Source organism: Macrobrachium nipponense, chromosome 37 (assembly GCF_015104395.2).
Source record: "Macrobrachium nipponense isolate FS-2020 chromosome 37, ASM1510439v2, whole genome shotgun sequence".
NCBI lineage: Eukaryota > Metazoa > Arthropoda > Malacostraca > Decapoda > Palaemonidae > Macrobrachium > Macrobrachium nipponense.
Genome location: NC_061097.1, coordinates 49,431,621 through 49,457,106, shown reverse-complemented (window position 1 = coordinate 49,457,106; position 25,486 = coordinate 49,431,621). Strand labels below are relative to the sequence as shown.

General features: G+C 38.5%; 1 protein-coding gene across 1 annotated transcript in view; it reads right to left on the bottom strand.

The window, feature by feature from the left end:
* Window positions 1-101: 101 nt before the first annotated feature.
* LOC135209254 (importin-9-like) overlaps window positions 102-25,486 on the bottom strand; it is a 109,127-nt gene continuing 83,742 nt past the window's right edge. Inside the window, 9 exon segments of the mRNA XM_064241963.1 lie at window positions 102-2,115; window positions 2,638-2,784; window positions 3,057-3,212; window positions 4,558-4,647; window positions 5,889-6,077; window positions 6,555-6,755; window positions 9,508-9,705; window positions 10,554-10,920; window positions 23,034-23,181. Coding sequence (XP_064098033.1) covers window positions 1,966-2,115; window positions 2,638-2,784; window positions 3,057-3,212; window positions 4,558-4,647; window positions 5,889-6,077; window positions 6,555-6,755; window positions 9,508-9,705; window positions 10,554-10,920; window positions 23,034-23,181 — 1,646 coding nt within the window. The 3' untranslated portion in view covers window positions 102-1,965.

Genomic DNA, 25,486 nt, shown 5'->3' with positions numbered 1-25,486 from the left:
TCATTACAACAACAATCACACAAAATCACCAACTGCCACAACTTTAGGAATTTTGCGCTTAAATCTGCAACACTTAACAAAGGACAATGAAAATAAGAAAATATCAATGCTATTGTAATTAAAATTTTTCATACAAATAAAACTCCCATTCCCAGTGTTACAAGTATTGCACTTGAATAACAAAGGCTTTAGAAGTTAACATGCATAATACAAAAATACGCTCCTCTCTGTAGCAATATCAATATTTAATTTGAAGCTCCAACGAAGCCAATTATTTACCTCTCTCTCTTATCAACCATCTCAAATATAAAATTCAAAAAATATAACTAAATTTCCAATAAACCTACAACACCTCTTCATCAAATAAGAGAAAACTCAAATTTTAAAGCATCAAATCACTGGAAGTGGCACCTTCAGAGAGAAATTCAGTTCAACAATAAACTACTAAAATCTCCAGGATCCAAAACAACCACAGAATTATGGAAATTAATCTCCAATAAACCCTACACGTTTGATCATTTTAAAAAATATACAACAATATGCTGCATATGACAAACATGAGCTATCTGCAAAAACCTGATGGTCCTCTACTGTATTTATAAATGCTGGAAAAAAAAATACACATTAGGAGAATTCCCTGTGGGCCTCCCAATATTTTGTAGTTCTCAAAGAGCTGTGCACAAGTAGCAAAACATGTCTTTTCTTCTCGCTTTCCCCAAAATAATATGCACATGCAATAGAAGCATAATTTGACAATAGACATGGGCAATAGCAGGCACTTTTAGCATTCAAAGGGTGAATATTTCATCTGATATACTGTTGATTTTTCCTTGAGTTTTCCTCATATAACTCATGAAAAACTAAGTGTATAAACTACATGGCAAGATTAACAAGTTCAAACTGTTAACTGATGGTGTCTGAAACAGAACTTTTAAAAGTTCAAAAACTTCAGATATCAATTTAAATATTTAAAGTCATGAATACCCATTCCCAGTTGTGCATTTTTCTTTGAGATTCTGCAAAACCTGCATGGGTATCACAAGACTCAAAACAACAAAAACAAAATTTAAAAATTGTTGGCAAAGATGAAAAACTGACATTACCGCAGCTATAATCTTCTCTAACACTACTAAGATCACAGAATTCAGTACAGTACACTAACATTCAAGAGAAAAAAATGCTGTTATCTTTTCCTGTGGAATAATATGTCATGAGCAAAAATAATCAAGTATCCTAAATAAATAGGCAGGATATCAGATCTTACCTTTAGTTCCTTTTATCAGTAAAGCTAACTAAGGGTTTGCCCCAAGGGCATACACAAGGGAGAAACATAAAAAGGAATGGACAGCATCTGTATAAAAACATGCCACATGAGAATTTTTCTGGAATGAATGTACGTCTCATTGTGTCATGGGTTTCTAGTCTAAGGCAAATTATATACACTTGTTAAACTGTTAAAACCCTTACATACCTTCATAAAAGAAACCAAAGTTTTCTAAATGCATTCATCACAAATTTTTCCTTAAAAAAATATTTATAAAACTGTAAAAACTAGGCATCGGTGAAGTCCTTTTTATATTTCTACATAGTATTTCTTTCCTTCAGCAACTCTTCATTTCCCTCAAATATTAATATATGATACACTATGTCCATTATACTGCTTCAAATTATAATGTGGTAATTTAACACTGGTTAACACAAAGTCCCAGTAGAGCGACAAATTGTCAATTACCATGAAATGTTAACATTTTAGCATCATTTTTTTCACAGTTGCATAGGTTATAAATATAATCATACACCACTCATTGGAACCGGATTGAGCACTTTCAGATAATGATACTTAGCTATGGAGAATACTGTCTAGCAGCATTATCCAATTCCTAGCACAAATGATCATGTGTCAGGTGAACGACTGAAACCAACGCAAAGCTTCCTCATTTAAACCGTAATGCCATTTCCCCTATCTCAGCACTGCACACCAATTCCCTGTAGCACTTCTCTTTCATGGGGATTTAAATGAGGCACAAATACAGGGAACGCTGGGTGCTGTGTGAATGTGCTGATGAATGTCGTCAGGTACTGTTGCAAGTCCAATGTGTACATGGGATCACTAACCTACAAAGAAAAATATTGTAAGATCTCTATATAGTACAAAGAAATCCATACAGCAGCTTAATACAATGTGGACAAAATTTACTAATTCACGAAACAAACATTGGACTAAATATTATTGCTACAATGCAAATGCTCAGTAAAGATTTTGCCTTACTTTACAGTGTGACGCACAAGGTACAGAGTGGTATCACCTAGAGGGTTTATTAGTTGAAATACACACTCTTTACTTGGTGATACATGACAACTACCCAACTCAAACAAAACCTCTTTATATGAAACCAGTGTTAACAAATATCACCGCTTTATATCATAGTAAGGACCTTAAACGTGCATAATTATTTAAATTTTGCCACCTGAACATTACCATCACCAAGAACTCATTCAAATAAAGTTATCAGCCTGTGTTACCTTAATGAATAAACGCCACAAACATGAACATTGCTGTTCTAAACTTTTGCTGTGCCAAATTAATGTCATTCAAAACTAACAACATTCTATAAAAAAATGGGGTACTTCACTTACAGCATCAGGATCATCGTCATCATCAACAGTATCAGTATCATAACCTGGAAAACTACTTGATGGGGCAAACATGGAAGTCAAAGCACTGTCTCCATTAGCCTGACCTTCCTCCTCTTCATCTTCCCAACACTCATCCTCAGATTCCTGCTGTACATGAATAACCATATTAATACCAAAACTGAAGTTACAGGTTTATTTTCACTTTTTACAGTCCCAAGAACAATATTACAGAATTTTATAAATTTCCACAAAATCTTCAACACTTGTAAGCTTCACATCAAAATTTTTTTTACAATAATGAAAATTTAATAATAATAATAATAATAATAATAATAATAATAATAATAATAATAATAATAATAATATAATAATTATAATAATAATAATAAAACTGGTTAATGAACAGAACAGCAACTCACATCATCATCATCCTTTGCCATATTCGAGTCTATAGCATTCGCCAATTCATTGATAAGTAGTTTGAAGATTTTGACTAATACAGGAACTTGGGTCCATTGTTCGGGACGGGAGGCTCGCTGAGAACGGGTTCTTATTCTAGTATCAGGCGAAAATACCTGGGTGATGAAAAGAGTTAATTAAGAGTAATTTCTTACATGCTCTGTAAAATGACAAACCATATCATTGTTAACTTAAAATTCTATATTGAAAAACAGACAGTACTGTGTTGGCATTTCTTCAGTATATGCATGCACCTCACCATGCACAGGAAAAAAGCTAAATTTTTGTGTGTGCTAATTCACAAAAGATAAAAATACTGTAACATTTGAGTACGTGTAATCACTTGTTGTAAGTGTTTAAGAACACCAGCCGCTCAGAGTTCCAATAAAAGTTTGAACATTTTTATGTTATGAATCAACTTTTACTAAGAAAGCAGATGAGGATGTTGGGATCAGAAGCCAGCCATTCTGATCTGCTGTCAATCTTGGTTACTGAAGATCTAACTTATCAAATCCTCTAAAATTAATGAAATCCAGCTATTAAACAGTGTGCAATCATCTTTAAAAGATTCTAGCACTGTCAGGATACTTTTGACATTAAACAATTCCATATAAATAATGATGTTGTTATAAGAAAACAATAAAACAGGTCTTAACAGCTGAAAACAATGTAAGATCTCAGGTCTATAAACATCAGTGCACACATACAACAACAATCTGAGCACCATAGAGTAATTGATAAGAGTAACTTCCTATGTATTTCAGGAAGTTTAAGTCATCGTTTTTTCCCAATATCTTTCAAACCAATCAATTGATTGGTATGGTACTCGAACAGTTTCTCACACCCTCACCTAATTCTTTTTACAAAATTATGCAAACAAAATAAAAACAATCACATTAATGAAGAAAGTAACATGTGCTACAGGGTGTAATGACATACAAGAAGAGTAGGCAGAAGAATGGTAGTCCAAAGGGAAAGTTAGGGGTAGTGAGGTATTCACTATAAGTAGATACTCAAGACAAGTTCAGTAGTAGCCAAGGTCGTACATCTAAGAGTTGAATCAGTTTTCTTACTAGTCCATCAAATTAAAGAGTAAAATGTCTGAAAAAGCTGAATTTAGAAACTGAATCTATTACCAAATTAGGGGAGGGTTTGAAACAAAATATTACAAAGAATTACAATGATCCATCAATTAATTTAAAGGATATTGGCAAAACATGATGACTCAAACATTCCTGAAATACATGGTAGTATACTAAATAAAATTCAAATTTTACTTGTATGGTTTTAAGGCAATTTCTGCAACAATGTAACTACAAGTTATCTAGTCACAAATTCCAGGGTCATTAGTACCAAGCAGCTAAGGATGAAGGATGCTATAGGAATAACTTAGTGTGTACAATGCATTTCAAAGGGATTGCACTAGGCAGTAATCCCTAAAGGTGGGTGTAACCTTCTTACCTGATCTCCTTGAACAATAATATCTTGAAGTCTGGCATCATTAGCAGTTACTCCATGCTCCAAAAGTTTTGCTAATGCTACAGCACTGACCTGAAAAAAAAAATCCATGTATAAGGCTGTGCTTTACTCGAGTTCCCATCCAAAAAAGAAGTTAAAATACTCTATTTCCAAGGTAAAATTCAATTAATGTGCATTTCCATATTTCATGAATAATGGATTAAAGAAATTTTTTCTTTCCATCAAAAATTACCAACTATGTGAAGATTCAAGTTTAGTTATTTTAATCTATACACCTTCCTGCTTAAAACACTTCTTACAGGAAACAAACATTGCAATCCAGCATCCTAACAACTGAAAATGACAAAATTTGGATAAAAATTATATTTTCGTAATATATTACAGTTATAGTTTCTAACCTGACCAGCAGCCTTTTATTCAAAAATAATGGTAGAGCTTCAATAGTTTATTGTAGGTGACAAGCCCAGGTTAGGAATTGTTTCTAGGCTATGTGATTGTCTCCCAGCCATGTAAGCTACTTTCCTCTTCCTACCCCTTTCCAACTTGTCTAGATGAGATCTAAGAACTTCCACTTCTTCTCATCCCAATCAAGACATTCAGCACAAGTTTTCTCCCTACTAAACTCTGTCCCCGACACTTATGAATTATAGCAAGATTTAGTCAACCTGGTCTTACATCCTTCGCTATTGTAGCGAAGGAAGAGGAATTAGAATGACATGAAAATCCTGATCCTAAACATTTATAAGCTAACAAAGCTTGAAGGCTAATCAAAATTAAGCAATACTAATACTTCACCAAATCTAGTAATACAACTGAAAACCAATTAACAAAAGCTACTGCCAACCCCCATGTTTAGTCAAGCACGGCAGAAACAGAATGTGGTTGTCTGCGTAGTCGTTCCTACAATCCTGCTGGTGGGCGGGGCTTGTCACCTACACTGAACTATTGAAGTGCTACCGTAATTTTTAAGTAAAAGGTTGCCGTGCGAGTTAGAAACTATAGCTATGTAAGTACTTGGTAAGTCACTTATATGAAAGTAATAATTGTTCTAATTAATTCTTTTTAATGCTTTATGGCATATGAAGGAGTAATGAATCATTGTTAGAGAGTTGAGGAGCAACTTAAAAAATATTCAAAAGACTTTTGTATTTATTCTATTCATCTCTGGATTTCTTTATATTCGCGTGTCCTGAAATTATTTATTGTTACAAAAGCTTGCATTGCTCTATCATTCTTTGTAAGACTTCATTTAAATACTTATTAAAAAATTCTTTACATGTATACTCATATACTTCATTGAAAAAGTATCTCACCTTTCCTTCATAAGCACCAAAGAAGAGATGTTGCTTACAGCACCACTGGGTTAATACGAAATGCAAAGCTGACTGCCCAGATGGGCCTGGTACACCTGCTAGGAAAGTTAGAACTCCATCCAGCTGTGAGTGAACTAACTGAGCATACACCAAAACCAGATTCTGCACCACAGTTAAGGTTTCAGCACCCTGAAAAATACAGTGAATTTGAATGTAAATTCTCACACAGCTAGAAAATTATGCCTATTAGATGAAGAATCTCATTTTAACTATTTCTAATTACATCAGCAAGTAATTGAACTAAGGGACATTCTCCAAGGGTTTAATCTTATCTAATGGCTCAAAATCTAATCACTGGACTGCTCTGATGGCAATTAAAATTACAGAAAACTAAGCAATCAAGTTTGTAATTGAAAAATGTGATTCCCTTAACTCAACTTCTGCATACAAACCCCAGTTTAAAGATTTCCTTACCCCTGACCAGTAAGCATCAAACTACATAAGCCAACTACAGGAAGTCATTATACAACTTGGGAAATGAGCTGAGGCTTGTAATAACAATAAAACCAATCTTGACAGGTTTCAAACTTATATGGGAATGAATTCCATTTTTTAAATATACAGCATTGTTACGTAAAATCAATTCTGGGAATTCAAAATACTCACTTGTAATTTGCTAAGAACTGCTCGCAAAAGTAGATCTAAATTATCCCCTAGATGGTCGCCAGCTCTCCTTATTAAAACTGTTATTAGTCGACCAACAAATGTAGCCGTCTGCTCACTGGAAGCTGGAGAAAGAAGCTGTGATGCTACTTGTACAACATATTGGAGTCCTGATCTACCTTCTGCATCCCTGTATGCAATAACCTGAAATCCAAGGAGAAAGCAATTGAATTACAGTCCAGGAACAACAGTAGTCGTCGTACTGTAGTACATAGAAAGATCCATGAAAATGCCTAATGCTTTTTCCCTAGATATATCTTATATCACTGTGCCTACTTTCAGGTACAGATAAACAGAGTCAACATTAAAACCTTTCATAACTCCCTTAGGACCACCCCAGAGGTTTTTTGTTCTTAATGAATATATTAGGTTGACAAAAATTCACCCAAAAACCTGTTTAAAAGTCCTGATTTGGATACATTCGAGGTATGACTGTATCAACCCTCCACTACCCTCGAAAACTTCTACTTTAATGCTTTTTCTTTAACGATTTTTACTTTCTCGTGTCTTATACCTGCTATTCTATGTAATCTTAGTTTGATAAAACATTTTTCTTTAATATATAATATTGCATAATTTACCCCCTACTCCTGAGTATCTCAATTCACAGCTTTCATGTCTAGCTTAACCCTTAAACGCCGAAGCGGTAAAAATCAAAAACTCCCCTGAATGCCGGAGCCGGTTTTGAGTGAGCGTGGAAGCGGAAAAAAGAATTTTTTCAAAAAATCACAGCGCACTTAGTTTTGAAGATTAAGAGTTCATTTTTGGCTCCTTTTTTTGTCATTGCCTGAAGTTTAGTATGCAATCATCAGAAATGAAAAATAATATCATTATCATACGTAAATAATGCGATATATGGTAGCGAAAAAAAGAAAATTCATACATAATTGTATTAAAATCACGCTGTGCAAAAAACGGTAAAAGCTAACGATTTTTTTTTTTCGTTGTATTTTACACTAAATTGCAATCATTTTGATATATAATACATTGTAAAACAATAAAAGCAACACCGGAAAAATATTATCACAAAATGATGTACGAATTCGTAACGCGAGGACGTAAAATTTTTTTTTTTTTCAAAAATTCACCGTAAATCTAAATATTGTTCTAGAGACTTCCAATTTGTTTCAAAATGAATAAAAATGATTGAATATTATGATACTGTAAGATTTTTAGCTTACAATTGCAGTTTTTGACCATTTCCGACGAGTTAAAAATGACCAAATGTCGAAATTTTTTTATAAATTTTTTTTTATATACAATTATTTCAGAAATTACAAAAGCTACAACCTTCAAATATTTTTCCTTTTATTCTACATGAAATTGCACACATTTTCATATATAAAACTCTATGAAATGCCTAATATGAAACGGAGCAAATTTTCCGAGAATGTGATGTACGCAATTCGGAGATTTATGGCGGAGAATCCGCGCGCGGAGGGAAGGAAAGTTTTTTTCATAAATTCACCATAAATCGAAATATTGTTCTAGAGACTTCCAATTGGTTGCAAAATGAAGGTAAATGATTGAATATTACTAAAATATAAGAGTTTTAGCTTACAATTGCGTTTTTCGACCATTTCGGTAGAGTCAAAGTTGACCGAACGTGGTTTTTTTTCTATTTATCATGATTTATATGCAATCAAAAATGAGAAAAGCTACAACCTTCAATTATTTTTCATTGTATTCTACATGAAATTGCGCACATTTTCATATATAAAACTTTATGTAACGGCTAATTTAAAATGGTGCAAACATTACCACAATCGCACATATGATTTTTTCGGAAGAGTTAACGTGCGGACGTAAGGAAAATGTTATTTTTTTCATAAATTCACCATAAATCAAAATATTGTGCTAGAGACTTCCAATTTGTTACAAAATGAAGGTAAATGATTTAATATTACTAAAATATAAGAGTTTTAGCTTACAATTGCGTTTTTCGACCATTTCGGTAGAGTCAAAATTGACCGAAGGTTGAAAATTTGTCACTTATCATTTTTTATATGAAAATATTTCAAAACTGATAAAAGCTACAACCATGGGTTGTTTTTAGTTGTATTGTGCATGAAATTGCACACATTTCCATATATAAAACTTTATGTAACGGCTAATTTTAAAATGGTGCAAACATTACCACAATCGCATGTATGATTTTTTTCGGAAGAGTTACCGCGCGGACGTAAGGAAAAAGTTTTTTCATAAATTCACCATAAATCGAAATATTGTGCTAGAGACTTCCAATTTGTTGCAAAATTAAGGTAAATAGTTGAATAATACTACAATATAAGCATTTTAGCTTACAATTGCGTTTTTCAACCATTTCGGTAGAGTCAAAGTTGACCGAAGGTTGAAATTTTGGCACTTATCGTTATTTATATGGAAATATTTCATAACTGATGAAAGTTACAATCATGAGTATTTTTTTGTTGTATTTTAAATGAAATTGCGCACATTTTCATATGTAATACTTCATGTAACGGATAATTTAAAACGGTGCAAAAATTACGTCAAAGTGACAAAATAATTTTTGAGATGTGTCACTGATACATTTTAGTGCGATAAAGAAATTCGCGCTTGCGCGCCTGCGTAACGATTGTAAACAAAACAACGCCTTGATCCGTGAACTCCCAGCATCCCCTAAGGTGCGTGATTCAAAAGTTTTCGGCTGGTAGGCCTATAAGTATTTTTCCGCGAATTTTTAAAAACTTTTTTTGAGTCGACGTATGGTATGTCCATTCGGCAATCGGGGGAGATTTTGACTCGACGTTTAATACATCCATTCGGCGTTTAAGGGTTAATTCTAGACAGTTTTAGGACTTTTTATTAACACCACCACTTCAAACATTATTTCACTGAAACATCTGAATACTGAAATTGAAATTGTAAATCTAACCTGATCTGGTGCAACTGAAACATATGCTCGCAAGCACTCTCCACCGTTCTGTAATGTTGAATTGTCATCAGTATTGAGAGTTCGTTGTACTACTGCAGGAAACGCCACATTTATGAGAGGTTCACCTAAGGGTGGTGTCGAAGATCGTACCATTACTTCTACCATGTCTAATGCAACTGCTTGCATGCCAGGAGGAACCTGAAAAATAACATCACTTGGTAAAAGTGTATTTGCTGTACACAAACATTCTTGGAGTGTTTCAAAGTTTTTCACACAAACTGATTGACCACAATATACTTTATTCTGCATTTAACTAATCCCAGTCATTACTCTGAAAAAACTGTACAAATTCCATATGGATGGCCTACCTACCACCAGTCACATCTATACCTCACCCATTGTAGCAGCAAACCCCCCCCCACCCCTCCCAACACACACACAGCTAAAATTTCCCATTACTAAATTTATGGGCTATTTAAATAAAGGAACCTCTTTCCCGTCAGATTTCTCCAAATCAATGGCGTGTAATATTGATACTCACCGGGAGGTAACCCGTCCACCACTCAAAACCTGTTATTGATACTCACATGATGGTATCTGTCCATTAAGGGTTAATTTATATTAACAATACAGCTTTATCTTACTTTACGGGTACTGTTTGTTTATATAAATACTAGTACATATTCGCTCTCACAAAAAAGGAAATGAAACGGTACTAAAATGATAATCTATGGTAGATATTTGTATTTTTGTTTGCACTATCAAATTAGGCAGTGAACAGTTAAAATAAGTAGTTATAAGCATTATACAATAGTTTAAGGGTATAAACATACCTGAACTTCATAGCAAAAACATGCATTTACATATACAACAAAATATAGGAGTTTCTTTTATAGCGGGTAGACTCGGACATTTTATCTACCCCAGACATTTTAATCAGTTATCTCAGTGAGCTACCGTGCCTACATTTTATAAATACTAGTACAGCTGCCCAGTCTTTCTCTGGAAAAATGCTAAAAGTAATGCACTAGTACAACATTACTAACCTTGTCAGTTGATGCGTTGAGTATCGAGGCAAGAGTTGGGATAAATTTAGTTTGTAAAGTTGTCGTACAACCTGGGTTCGAGCTGAGTTCTCTCACAACATCCTGCACCAAGGCCACCAGTACAGGGTCATTGTTGGCTTTTATAAATACTGCTAAGCACAATGTGGAAATCCTGCCTACATTTGCTGCCGTGAAATTAGAATCTACAGATACTACAATACAGGAAGTTTCAAGGATTAAAGATAAGACTTCTGATGATGACTGGGTTGCTAGAGTTATGAGTCCATCTAAAATGGATGGGAGGTAAGGCTGTAGGGCAGCTGGGTTACCACTACCTTTTAAATATTCACAAAATCCCCATACAGACCTGAAAAAAGGAACAAAGGAACAATAGTTAGTATCATTCAAATTTTTCTGGTATGACTGATTAATTTTAAATCAGCAGAAAAAGGAAAGAAAATTCCATACTCAATTGTCCAATGCTATTGCAAAACCAGTTGTGTAATATCACAAAACAATTCCATACTCAATTATGCAATGTTATTGATGATCTTCTGTTCCCATGAATTCATAATCTTCCTATTCTCTGTCTTCTAACTTTATTTACAGTTTACAAGCATTTATTATGAATTAGTTAACCCTTGATTTATTTGCAATATATCCCTATCCCTACTTGCAAACCTAAGCACAAGGAAGTTCATACTGTTACAATATACTGCCTGCTCTTCAATTTGAATATAGACGATTACTTGGCATTCTCATCAAACACAAGGTTAAGTTTACATCTGAGAGATTATATCTACCTTCTCTTACAAAACATTGTAATTTGCTTTGTTTCAGTCATATCCTACAATACAGCACATGACATTTTCATTAAAATGTGCTTAATACTAATACGTACTTATCCATTTCCATAATTAAGTGGAAAGACTTTGTAAATGTAACTTTAGATATTTATCAAAGCATCTTCAGTTACCCTAAATTTCTGGGCAAGGATTTAGCTTATTTCAGTTTGTGTAACTATTGTATAAATTGTGGAAAGTATTCAATATGTAACTGTCCCAGCATTCAATATCTAACCGTTACATTATGAGTTTGGAAAGGCTTCAACCTCAATGTTTTTATATTCTAAGCTTTAGATAAACCTGTATTCTTCTGTTCACATAATTGCTTACTGACATTTACTTGCAGAGGACATAACAGACAACTAGTTCCTATAAAGGCCGCCACCAATATATTTTGCAGAGTTTACTGTGAAACTTAAGTCTAGTCTTGCCTTTCACTGCACAAATCAAAGATGCCTGTTTTTAAGAAGTTTATATGAGCATAACATCAATCTTTGTGTATTCACCAGGAAATTTAAGAAATTAGTATATAAAACTCTATTTCTTGAAATTTAATCAAATGTTTGCTCAATTTCTGACAAATTTCCCATACTTTAATCATAATTTATCTCACAAGTAAATCAAACATGAAAAATTAAATATTAAAATGTTACTGTTAGTATACAATAAGGTTTTGTACATACTTACCTGGCAGATATATACTTAGCTTTACGTCTCTGATGTCACGACAGAATCAAAACTCGCGGCACACGCGACAGGTAGGTCAGGTGATCTACCTTACCCCCGCCGTCGGGTGGCGGCTGTAAGAACCAATCTCCCTTTCCAGCCAGAATTTTTCCTTCCACCTGTCTCCTGAGGGGAGGCTGGGCGGGCCATCAATCGTATATATCTGCCAGGTAAGTATGTACAAAACCTTATTGTATACTAACATAACATTTTTGTACATGAACTTTCCTGTCATATATACTTAGCTGTTTGACACCTTGGTGGAGGGAAAGAGACAGCAATATAAATATGGAAAAAAGGGGAAAACAACACTAGTTGTAGGATGTAAATACAACCTTGGTTCTTACCTGTTTAGGCAGAAGACTTCGTAGTTACTGTCTATGAGTCTGCGTTGCCTTAAGAGCTTCAGCGAGGGCGTGACCTACAGCTGACAGACTCTGGGTCTATCAAAGGGATTTGGTTATCCGCTTACTTGATAGAATCCGAGCAGGATCTGTCAACGGGGATTCGCCCACTTATATGACAGAACCTAACCACTATCATTGCAAGGAGCTCAAACATAAACCAATCACCTAACCAATCTAATCATTGTTAGAACTACGAAATGAAAACATGCCTACCCGCATGTTCTTTCAAACAACCAAAAACTTACAACCTAACAAGGGGGAAAATATATACTACAAAGGATATGTCTCAGCTCCCTGCCCCAGCACCGAATCCGCCGATACGTACGGGCCTAACCCGAAGGCACTTTTCATACGTAATTTTTGACATCTCTCAGATAGTGGTTTGCAAAGACTGAGTTGCAACGCCAGAATGTTGCCTTCATAATACTCAGGGATATGTTTTTGTTGAAAGTCAATGACGTGGCAATAGCTCTTACCTCATGAGCTTTGACCTTAAGAACTTTGAATTGACTTTCATCACATATCGCATGCGCTTCTTTCACCAGGCTTCTGATAAAGAAAGAAAGCGCATTCTTCGAAAGAGTCCTCCTTGGATCTCTTACAGAGCACCAAAGGTTGACATCATTGCCCTTAAGTTTTTTCTTTCTCTGTAGATAAAACTTTAAACTTCATACTGGCAAAGCGACCTCTCTGCTTCCTCGCCTACTAATGCAGACAAGCCTTGGACTGCAAAGCTCCTAGGCCAAGGATTTGAAAGGGTTCTCGTTCTTAGCCAAGAACGAAGGTAGGAATGAACACAGCTGCATCTCCTCTGAATCCCACATTTCCTTCTAGTGCATGGAGTTCACTAACCCTCTTTGCGGAAGCCAATGCCATGAGAAAAATTGTCTTCCTCGTGAGGTCTCTAAACGAGGCAGACTGAGGCGGTTCGAACTTAGGGGACCTCAGGAAACGTAGCACTACATCCAGATTCCAACTCGGAATCCCTGGAGAAACCTTCTTGGATGTTTCAAACGATCTTATTAGATCATGAAGGTCCTTGTCTTCTGAAATGTTTAAGTTTCTGTGCCTAAACACTGCAGACAGCATGCTACGATAGCCTTTAATGGTTGATACCGCCAGTCCACTTTCCTCCCTAAGGAAAAGTAAGAAGTCTGCTATTTGGGTTACAGAGGTACTGGAAGAGGAAAAGTGATGGTTCCTACACCATCGCCGAAAGACGTCCCACTTCGATTGGTAGACTCTAAGGGTAGAAGGCCTTCTTGCTGCTGCGATAGCTGTTGCAACTCTTGCAGAAAAGCCTCTCGCTCTGACCAAACTTTTGACAGTCTGAAGCCAGTCAGATCTAGAAGCGGGGAGGTTTTTGTGATACCTCTCGAAGTGGGGTTGTCTCAGCAGATCGATCCTCTGTGGTAATGTCTCGGAAGATCTACTAACCATTCCAGTACCTCTGTGAACCATACTTGTGGCGGGTCCAGAACGGGGCTACCAGCGTCATCCTTGCCTGCCTCCCGATTCTGCAAATTTCTTTAGTCTCTCCCAGTATCTTGATGGAGGAAAAGCATACATGTCTAGACCCTTCCAATCTAGGAGAAAAGCGTCTATCGACACTGCCCTCGGGTCCGATATCGGAGAGCAGTAGTTGGCTATCCTCGCATTCTTGGCTGTGGCGAAGAGGTCTATATGATGGATTCCTTTGCCCCAAAGCTTCCACAGGTCCTGGCAAACATCCTCGTGAAGAGTCCACTCTGCAGGCAGGACTTGATCTTTCCTGCTTAGTAGGTCTGCTGTGACGTTCTTTTCTCCCTGTACGAACCTGGTAAGGAGACAAATCTTCCTTTCCTCTGCCCACAGCAGAAGTTCTTTTGCTGTCTCGTACAGGGAGAAAGAGTGAGTCCCCCACTGCTTCCTGATGTAAGCCAGGGCCGTGGTGTTGTCCGAGTTGATCTGTACTGCTGAAGCTAGGACGTGGGGCTCGAAGCTTTCAAAGCTAGCCAAACAGCCATCAGCTCCTTCTTGTTGATGTGCCAAGTCACCTGTTCCTTCTTCCAGGTGCCTGACACTTCTCTTTGAGCCGAGCGTTGCTCCCCAACCTGTTTCCGAGGCGTCGGAATACAACACTTGGTTGGGGTTCGGAATGTGAAGGGACATCCCTTCTGCAAACCTGAGAGGGTTGGCCCACCAAGAGAGGTCCTTCTTGATTTCTCTTGAGATCTCGAAGGAGAACTCTAGGTTTTGCGAACGACACCTCCAGTTTCGATGTAGAAAGAACTGGAGAGGTCTGAGGTGCAACCTTCCTAGAGAAAGGAATTGCTCCAACGAGGAGAGTGTCCCCAACAAACCCATCCACTCCCTCGCTGTGCATACGTCTTTCTCTAGGAAGGCTTTGACTTTCTCTGACCCTCGGGCTATCCTTTCTGGAGACGGAAAAGCCCGAAAATCCAGAGAAGCCATCCGAATCCCCAGATAGATACGATCTTGACTGGGGATCAACTGAGACTTTTGAAAGTTCACCAAAAGTCCCAGAGAACTTGCCATGAAAAGGGTCTTTTGTAGGTCCTCCAAACATCTTTTCTGTGACTTGGCTCTGATTAGCCAGTCGTCCAAGTAAAGGGACACTCTGACTCCCTCCAAGTGTAGCCATCTTGCTACATTTCTCATTAGGCCTGTGAAGACCTGAGGGGCTGTTGAAAGGCCGAAACACAAGGCCCTGAACTGGAATATCCTTCCTCCCATCATGAACCTGAGGTATTTCCTTGAAGAAGGATCCTTACCTTACCTTACAGACCTTACAGTTCGTTCGGGTTGCCCCAGGTCCCTCAGTGTGAGGCGCCTCTAATGTCTACCAGAGAGTTGCTAGTACATCTTCCGGTATATTTTGCATCTTCCAATCTTGGATGGTCTGGGATGCAGTTTAGATATTTGTCGAGCTTATTCTTAAACACATCTACGCTCACTCCTGATATATTCCTCAGATGAGCTGGCAACGCATTGAATAGACGCTGCATTATCGATGCTGGTGCGTAGTGGATTAATGTTCTGTGTGCTTTCCTTATTTTTCCTGGTATAGTTTTGGGCACTATTAATCTACCTCTGCTTGCTCTTTCTGATATTTTTAGTTCCATGATATTTTCTGTTATCCCTTCTATCTGTTTCCATGCCTGAATTATCATGTAGCGTTCTCTTCTCCTTTCTAGACTATATAATTTTAAGGATTGTAGTCTTTCCCAGTAGTCTAGGTCCTTAACTTCTTCTATTCTAGCTGTAAAGGACCTTTGTACACACTATTTGTGCAATATCCTTTTGATAGTGTGGGTACCATATCATATTGCAATATTCAAGTGACTACGAACATATGTTTTATAAAGCATAATCATGTGTTCAGCTTTTCTGTTTTGAAGTGCCGTAACAAACATTCCCATTTTTGCTTTAGCTACATTTTGCCAACAGAATGGCTATTTGATCATTGCATAACATGTTCCTATTCATCATCACACCAAGGTCTTTAACTGCTTCCTTATTTGTGATTGTCTCATTATTAGGTCCCCTATATGCATATAGCTTTCCTTCTCTGTCTCCATAATTTATTGATTCAAATTTATCAGAGTTAAATACCATCCTATTTACCTCTGCCCAATCATATACTTTGTTAAGGTCTCTTTGTAGAGCGTTCCTATCTTCATCACAAGTAATTTCTCTACTTATTCTTGTGTCATCAGCGAAACTACTCACTACGAATCCTTAACATTACTGTCTATGTCTTCAATCATAATAACAAACAATATTGCAGCTAGCACCGTACCTTGTGGCACACCGGATATTACCTTGGTTTTCATCCGATTTCTCATCGTTTGCAATAACTATCTGTTTTCTGTTGTGTAAAAATTCTTTTAACCATCTTCCTACTTTATCTACGATATTGTGTTTTCTAATTTTCTTTGCTAATATATTATGGTCTACTTTGTCAAAATGCTTTTGCAAAGTCTAGATAAACCACATCTGTTTCATTTCCCGCTTTTCATATTTTTGAATATGTTCTCACGGTGACTAACAGTTGGGTTTGTGTACTTTTTCCGGGTACGAAACCGGGTTGTCCTATATTAAACAAATTATTTTTTATTAAATGTTTGGCATAATATTTTTCTTCATTACCCTTTCATACACTTTCATAATATGTAATGTTAGACTCACAGGCCTATAATTACTTGCCTCTAGTCTTGATCCACTTTTTAAAGTAGGGGTGATATATGCTAATTTGTGCTCATCATAAATCTTGCCTGTATCTACACTTTGTCTTAATAATATTGCAAGTGGCTTTGCGATAGAATGAACTACTTTCTTTAATAAAATAGCAGGGACTCCATCCGGCCCTGCAGCAGCTCCATTTTTAATTTCATTAATTGCCTGCACAATATCAAGCTTCATTAATTTCTATGTCAGCTAAATATTCACTATTTCCCTTCCCTTACTTCTATATCATTATCTTCATTATCTATTCTAGGGGTGAATTCTCTCTTATATCGTTCTGCCAGTATGTTGCAAATTTCCTTTTTTTTCATTCGTTAATCTCCCTTCAATTCTCAGAGGGCCTATTTCTATTCTTCTTTTATTCATCTTCTTCGCATATGAGTATAATAGTTTGGGGTTTTGCTTGATATTTAATAGGGTTTTTTCTTCCAAGTCCCGTTTTTCATTTTCTTTTGATTGTATAATCTTTTGCTCTGCATTTTCTATCTTACTTTTTAGTTCTATAACTTTCCATGCATTTTTTTCTTTTGCAAGACCTTTTTTCCACTTTCTGATTTTCTGGAACAAGATCCTTCTGTCTCTTGGTATGCATGAATGATGTTTACTTTTCTTCTTCGGTATATATTTATCCACTATTTTCTCCATATTTTATATAATATCTCCGTATTTACCCTTATGTCATCACTTACGAAAATGTTATCCCAATCTTTGTTTAATTCTTCATTAATTTCTGACCATTTTATATTTTTACTGTAGAAGTTGTATTTTCCATATCCTTCCCACTTTTTCATTTCTTGCTTATCTCTATTTTCACTTGCTTTGGAATGAACTGTTAATTCTATGACATTATGATCTGAAATACTCGCATTATAAACTATTATTTCTTTAACATAATTCATCTCGTTCACAAATACTAGGTCTAAAGTATTTTCCTTTCTTGTTGGCAGGTGATTTATTTGTTGAATGTTGTATTCTAGTAGCATATCTAATAGCTTTTTCAAATTGCCTCTTATCTTCTGCACTACTATTACTCTCTTTTTTATATGTATAATACAACCACAGTCTCCTATTCGTTCTTTCCATTCTACGAAAGGAAAGTTGAAGTCACCAGATAGGAGATAGTCCAGTCCTTGTGATTTCTACATATATCATCCAATTTTTCAATTATTAAGTCAAACTCTTTAGTATTAGGAGGTCTATATATTACTATGTTCATCAATTTTTCAGATTCAAATTCTACCGCTATTAGTTCACATTCTGAGTTACTATATTTCTCATATATTTTTCCTTGTTTTTTGTCTTTCCCATATATTGCGGTTCCCCCTTGATTCCTATTTTTTCTATCTGATCTATAAGTTTGGAACCCTTTTATTTGATCATCATTCCCAGTCTCTTGGGAATACCAGGTTTCACTTATATTCATTAATCTCTTTTATTTTCTTTTCAATTTTGGTTAGTTCTTCTAAGTACTCTATTTTTCTTTTTGAGTTACTCGTAACTAAACCCTGCGCATTCATCACTATGATGGTTTGCGTGTTTTCTCCTTCATTTAATATTGGTAGTAATAAGGATTTTTCCCATGTCTCTTTCCTGTTCTGGTATGTTGTTCTTTTTTTCATTTCCAGAAATTCTGACATTAAAAAATCCAACTTTTCCATAATATTTGATCTTCCTTCATCATAATTATTCATTTTGTGTCTGAATCTGCAATTTTCTCAGTTTCTGCAATATCCTCTTGCATAATAAATACAGTTATTATCTCTTGAGTAGAATTTCGGAGCTGATGCTTTGAAATTTTTTGCTGACACCTCTGCATATCTCATTGGTGGTTTGCTTTTTCTCTTTTACCTGATATTCTTGATTTCTCTCTTTATATGTTTCTTTCTTATTTTGGATTTTATTACTTGGTTGGTTATTTATTTGATTATGATTCATGGCTACAGGGGTGCATATATTTGCATTTTTTGTCGAACTTACATCCTTTTCCTTCTTTTAGGTTTTTACATATTTTTGGATGCAGATCTCTGCAATCATCCCCATAGCCATCTAAGTATGCACATTTACCATATATTTCATAGTTTTGACATACTTAGGATGTTTGTAGTAACATCTTTCTCCAAATCTGCAATTCCCTCTTTTCAAAAGGTTGCAGATTTTGTCTTTCTTGTCTATTTTTTCCTCTTTCCCGTCATTGTGTAGATCTGGGTAGAGCCTCTTCGGGGATTTGCTTTTCTGTTGTCATATCGTAATTTATTTCTTCGTAGGTATGCTGCTTTATTGCCTCATATGTAGTATCAATGAGTATCTCTGCATCCATGACTTTTTATCTTGTTCTTTGTTTTTCCCTTATTTTTTTCTGTCCATTTCATTTTTGTTTACTTCTCTTTTTTCCGTTTTCCTCTTCTTCTTTTTCTCTTCTTCTTCCTCTTCTTCTTCATCCTCAACTATTTGTACATTTGTACTATTTGGATAGGCACATGGAAGTAAGCGTCCTGAAGATCTAGGGACACCATCCAATCCCCTGAACGAAGGGCCGCCAACACTGAGGATGTCGTCTCCATGGCGAACTTCCTCTTTTCTCAAAGAAATTCAGGGCGCTTACATCCAGAACCGGTCTCCATCCTCCTGAGGCTTTTGGAACTAGAAAAAGGCGGTTGTAAAAGCCCGCTGAGCCAGGGTCGCTCACTAGCTCTATAGCCTCTTTCAACATTTGTTCCACTGCTTGTGTTAAAGCAAGGCTCATGATGGGATCCCTGTACCTGGCCACCAACTCCCTCGGAGTCGTCGTCAACGGTGGTCTTTCCGTAAAGGGAATCGGGTATCCTTTCCGGATAATCGAGAGGGACCAGTTGTCCGCTCCTCTCTTTGCCCAGGCTTCCGAGAATCTTAGAAGCCTGGCACTTACTGATGTTTGGAGGACTACTTCCCTACTTCTTAGCTCTGGAAGAGCGTGAGAAGGATCTACCTCTCTTGAAAGGTCTATTACCTCTCGAGGTAGAGGCTCTAGAAGGAGGGCCCCCTCGAAAGGGCTCCTGTCTAGCTGGAGTCTCCTTCTTCGTCTTCGTCTGGAAGGAGGTCCTAGGCTTCCGTGCTGACTGCGCGAGCATGTCCTGAGTCGCCTTCGCAGAGATAGATCCTGAGATGTCCTGGATTATCTTCTTCGGAAATAGCAGAGGCGAGAGCTGCGAATACAGAAGCGAGGCTCTTTGGCATCGCGAATTACGGACTTTGTCAGAAAAGGGGAGCAGAAGACTGATCTCTTCTTAAGGATCCCTGCTCCAAACAGGGAGGCTATTTCGCTCGATCCATCTCTAACTGCTTTATCAATGCACGTTAGAACACTGTTGAGATCTTCTGGCGAAATAGCATCCGGGTTCTGAGTCTTCTTAGCCAAGACCCCCAAAGACCAGTCAAGGAAGTTGAAGACTTCCAAGACTCTGAACATTCCCTTCAACAGGTGGTCAAGCTCGTTCATAGCCCAGGTAGTCTTAGCAGACAAAAGAGCCGAGCGTCGTGCTGCATCCACTAGTGAAGAGAAGTCCGCATCCACCGATGAAGGAAGACCCAGGCCTAGGGGTTCTCCAGACTCGTACCAAAACCCTAGTCTGCCCATAAGCTTAGAAGGAGGAAAGAAAACACAAGTCTTCCCTTTCTCCTTCCTTAGAAAGCAGCCAATCACCAAAACCTCTTAAAGCCTTCTTCATTGAGATGGTTGGCTTCACCTCACACAAGAGGAAACTTTTCGTCTTCTTAGAAGTCGAGAATAAAGAGAGAGGAGACGGAGGAGCGACGGGAGTAAGGGAGTCTCCAAACTCTTGAAGAAGGAGATCTGTAAGGATCTTATAGGACGAAACTGAAGAGTCCTTCACTAAATCCTCTTCTGAAGGTTCAACTTCATCCACTGAAGAACCCTCTGCTTCTTTACGAGAGCAGTTAGACTTCTCTAAAGAAGTGCGTCTGTCTAGTGAGTGTCTAGCAGCAGTCTGGCGCCTATCAGGGGAAGCCAAAGCTTCTGGAGAGCTGCTCTCGAATGAGTCCTTCCTACTCTGATGAGTGCGTCCTCTTTGATCCTTAAGACTACTCCTAGAATCCCGGGCTTCCAAAGGGGGAGCGCCTGCTAGGAGAGGAAGCCTACTATGTTCAAGGCACTTAACAGGATCCATGCGCCTGTCCAAAGGAGAGCGGCTGCCAGGCGAACTGCGCCTACCATGAGGCGAAAGCCTACTAGGCTCTTGGCGCCTACTTACAGTAGAGCGAAGCCCTGGAGAAGGTCGCCTACTAGGTGACCGGCGTCGTCTACCATGGCTCCACAAACTTCGATCTAGACTTGTGGTGTCTCTTCAAAAGGTAGTCTCCCAGAAGAGACATATCTTTCAGGCTCTACACGCCTGTCCCGAACAGAGCGGCTAATAGGAGAGACGCGCCTATCAGGAGAAAAAGCGCCTATCTTCCGCACGCGCTTGGGAGCGGGAGAGCGTCTACTTGGGGAGTAGCGCCTACTAGGCTCAAGGCGCCTAACAAAAGGCGAGATCCTGTCTCTTGACGAATCCATTAAAGAGGAGCTCTCTTATCCGGAGATTGAAGGATCTTCGGAAAGGGAGCGAGAAGACGAGGACATGTACGCCTGTCTTTAGACGAGCGCTACTAGGCGCTAGATCCTTTCTACTGGAGAAATGTAGACACCAGGAGAAAGCTTCTTGGGCGATTGACGCCTGGAAGACAGCGTCTGCCGAGGGAAGAGCCTCCTTCCATCCGCTGATACAGGAGAGAGAGCCGACTCTGACTGAGAAGGTAACACAGGCGAAGGAATCCTAGACTTCTTGACAGGGGAGAGAGACGTCTTTCCGATGCGTTCCTCCAGCCAAGGAGCCCGCCAGCGCCGAAATCTGCGCTTGCAGCCCCGCAAGAATCCGAGCTGGAGATCTTGCAAAATCCTCCACCGGAGAAGAGGCTCGAAGCCTACTATGAGGCGAGAACTCCTGCTCCCTCCTGGGTTTCTTGATCTCTACTTCCGGCTCTTCTGGAAAAACTTCCGGGCTGGAAGGAAAGGCGCAAGGAGCCTTCCAGGCTCTCTTCAGCGGTCGCGAAGAATCCGAGGCGCTCCATCCTCTTCTAGGCGAAGGTGAGGAAGAAGAAGAGAATCATTGGGGGGGGGGGGCGCAATACCACCTCCTTCGCGCGAACAAGGGCAGCCTGGGTACGAACATCAGGATCTACCGAGGGGTACGCCTGATCGGTGGGAGTTCTCCCTCTAACCTTCCTGCGGCTGTTGACTTTCCTCCTCCACTGGGACTGGGAGTCTGGAAGAGGTCTAGGCCTGGAAGCATTAAGGAGCCGATCAGACGCACCCTCCACTGCACTGGGGTCACTGCACAATTCACCTTCACTACTCTTACCTTGCAACGAACGAATCTTCTTTTCCATGCTAAGGATCGTGGCTCTCATGGTTGCCACTTCCGTAGTCGTATCTTTAGGTTCGATGCAGGGCGCAGGAGCTGAAACTGGAGAAGGTTCTAATGCTACACAGGATTTTCTTCTTACCTCGCTAATACGAGACTTTCTAGAACTTCTAGACGAAGCCTTTCTCACCGTCTTTCTCCAACTTCCTCAAGTAGGAAGAAAGAGCCTTCCATTCACCCTCATCAAACTTCTCACACTCATTACACGGGTTAACAAAAGAACATTCTTTCCCTCTACATTTAAAGCAAACTGTGTGAGGATCTACCGTAGCTTTCGGTAGTCTCACCTTGCATTCATCCATACAGCACACCCTAAACATAGAAGATTTCTTAACCTCTAAATCAGACATCTTGAAATCAAAGAAAAATCCTAATCAAAATCCAAAAACAATCCACAAGTGCGTATGCCAAGCCAACAAGATCAGGTACTTCACCGAAAGTCAGTCCAAATAAATCCACGGCAACGAGAATCGAATAAAGCTGTCAGGAGGTAACAACCACAGGTGTAGTCGTCACCAGCGACAGAAAAATTCTGGCTGGGAAAGGGAGATTGGTTCTTACAGCCGCCACCCAGCGGCGGTAAGGTAAGAATCACCCTGACCTACCTGTCGCGTGTGCCGCGAGTTTTGAATTCTGTCGTGACGTCAGAGACGTAAAGCTAAGTATATATCTGACAGGAAAGTTCATGTACAAAAATAGCATTTTTGCACACATGTACTAATTAGATAATTAAATTCATACTTAAAATATTTTAATTATAGCAATTTTGAATTAAAATTTATCTGGCATACATACCTAACACCAGAAACTTTAATAATTGGATTTGGACTATGATTTAAGGCTGAAACAGTTGCTTGAAGAAATCTATCCAGCATCTCAGGTGTGGCTGCTTGGCCATACCTACTCCCACACCATAGAGCTCGCCCCGCTAAAAATGGCGAACCTGAAATTGGTTTGAGCAATTATTTTACAGTGAATTTTAGCCATTAAAGCTAGCATAACCATGTTCAGTGAGCCCTCTCATCCTAAAAATGTACATTTTTAACCACCTACATATGGAAGCACCAGTAAATTATAAATATCAGACCTTATAGGGTTTTAGCACTAAATGTAGGGATATACTGTAACTTTTATGCATGAAAAGTTACTGCATACAATATCACAGTTTGATAGCCATTCTGTCTACTTTATATAAAAATTTAAAACTAACTTTCAGCTATCTGATGAACCCTTCCTTGCACAAAAAAATGGCAAAATGATATTGTTATGTTACAATAAAGTTTCATACATACTTACCTGGCAGATATATACATAGCTAAGACTCCGTCGTCCCCGACAGAAATTCAAATTTCGCGCCACTCGCTACAGGTAGGTCAGGTGATCTACCGGCCTGCCCTGGGTGGCAGGACTAGGAACCATCCCCGTTTTCTATCATATTTTCTCTCTTCCACCTGTCTCCTGCGGGGAGGCTGGGTGGGCCTTTAATTGTATATATCTGCCAGGTAAGTATGTATGAAACTTTATTGTAACATAACAATATCATTTTCATACAATCAACTTACCTGTCAGATATATACATAGCTGATTGGCACCCTTCGGTGGAGGGTAAGAGACAGCTACTATATGAATAGACAGTAAACAACATATGTTGTAGGTATAAATAAAACCTTGGTTCCTACCTGATAGGTGGTAGACTTGGTGGGTGTTTGCCCAGTAGTCTGCATCACCTCAAGAAACTTTAGCGAGATATGTGATCTATGGCCAAGAGTTCTTGTGGGTCTGCCGATGGGGTCTTACCCACTTACTCAGGCAGAGCCTAAAAGGACTTTGTCAATGGGTGCTGATCCACTTATATGACAATACACCTTATGAAGGAGCACACAACCAATCCCGACCACCTGATCCTAACCATGTGTTAGAACTAAGGATTGTTACAGTTATCCCGAACTCGTCACAACAACCGTAACTCAAAAACCACTACGCACACATACATAATTTTTCAAAAAAAAAAAAAAAAAAAAATTATACTCAACTAATTGGATATGACGAGAATTCTCTTATGAACAACATAGACGGCCGCCCGTGCGAGCCTGAATCCTCCATTGTTCGAAGAGATTCTCGACCATATCCAAACAGAAGAACAGTATATACATTTTAAGGATTGGTGTCGGCTCCCGTACCCAGAATCGTATCTGCCGATACGATAGGACCTAGAGAAAAGCACTTCTCATACGTCACACGCACGTCTTTCAAGTAATGAGATGCAAATACTGAGTTGCATCTCCAATATGTCGTATCTAAAATGTTTTTAAGCGACATATTCTTATAAAACGAGAGAGACGTCGCAACCGCTCGTACTTCATGAGCTTTTACCCTCAGAAGTTGAAGTTGTTCGTCCGGACAGACCTTGTGAGCGTCCGTAATGACGTTTCTTACAAAGAACGCTAGTGTTCTTTGACATCAGTCTTGTGGGGTCTTTTACCGCGCACCAAAGACCTTGTCTAGAGCCTCCCAACTGACGCTTCCTCTGAATATAGAACTTCAGAGCTCTAACAGGGCATAGAGACCTCTCTGCTTCTCTGCCTACGAGACTAGACATTCCTTTGATTTCGAATGACCTAGGCCAGGGATTCGTGGGATTCTCGTTTTTCGCTAAAAACAGAGTCTTAAAACGAGCAATCGCCGAGTCTCTCTTGAATCCTACTTTATCCTGCAGAGCTTGTAACTCACTAATTCTTTTTGCCGTCGCTAACGATAGAAGAAATAGGCATTTTCTAGTTACGTCTCTAAATGACGCCTGATGCGGAGGCTCGAATCTATCCGAAGACAGATATTTGAGGACTACGTCCAAGTTCCAGTTCGGAGGTACTGGTTCCTTAGACTTTGAAGTCTCAAAAGACCTTATGAGATCGTGGAGATCTTTGTTATTTGCCAGATCTAAACCTCTGTTCCTGAATACAGCCGAGAGCATACTCCTGTATCCCTTTATTGTGGATACGGCTAGATGCGATTTTACTCTCAGGAATAGCAAGAAATCAGCAATTTCCGCTATAGAGGTAGAGGAGGAGGACAACTTCTTGGCTCTACACCACCTTCTAAAGACCTCCCACTTCGACTGGTATACTTTCGAAGTGGAGGTTCTGCGAGCTCTCGCGATCGCGCTTGCCACTTCTCGAGAAAAGCCTCTCGCTCTGACAAGTCTTTCGATAGTCGAAAGGCAGTCAGAGCGAGAGCGGGGAGGTTTTGAT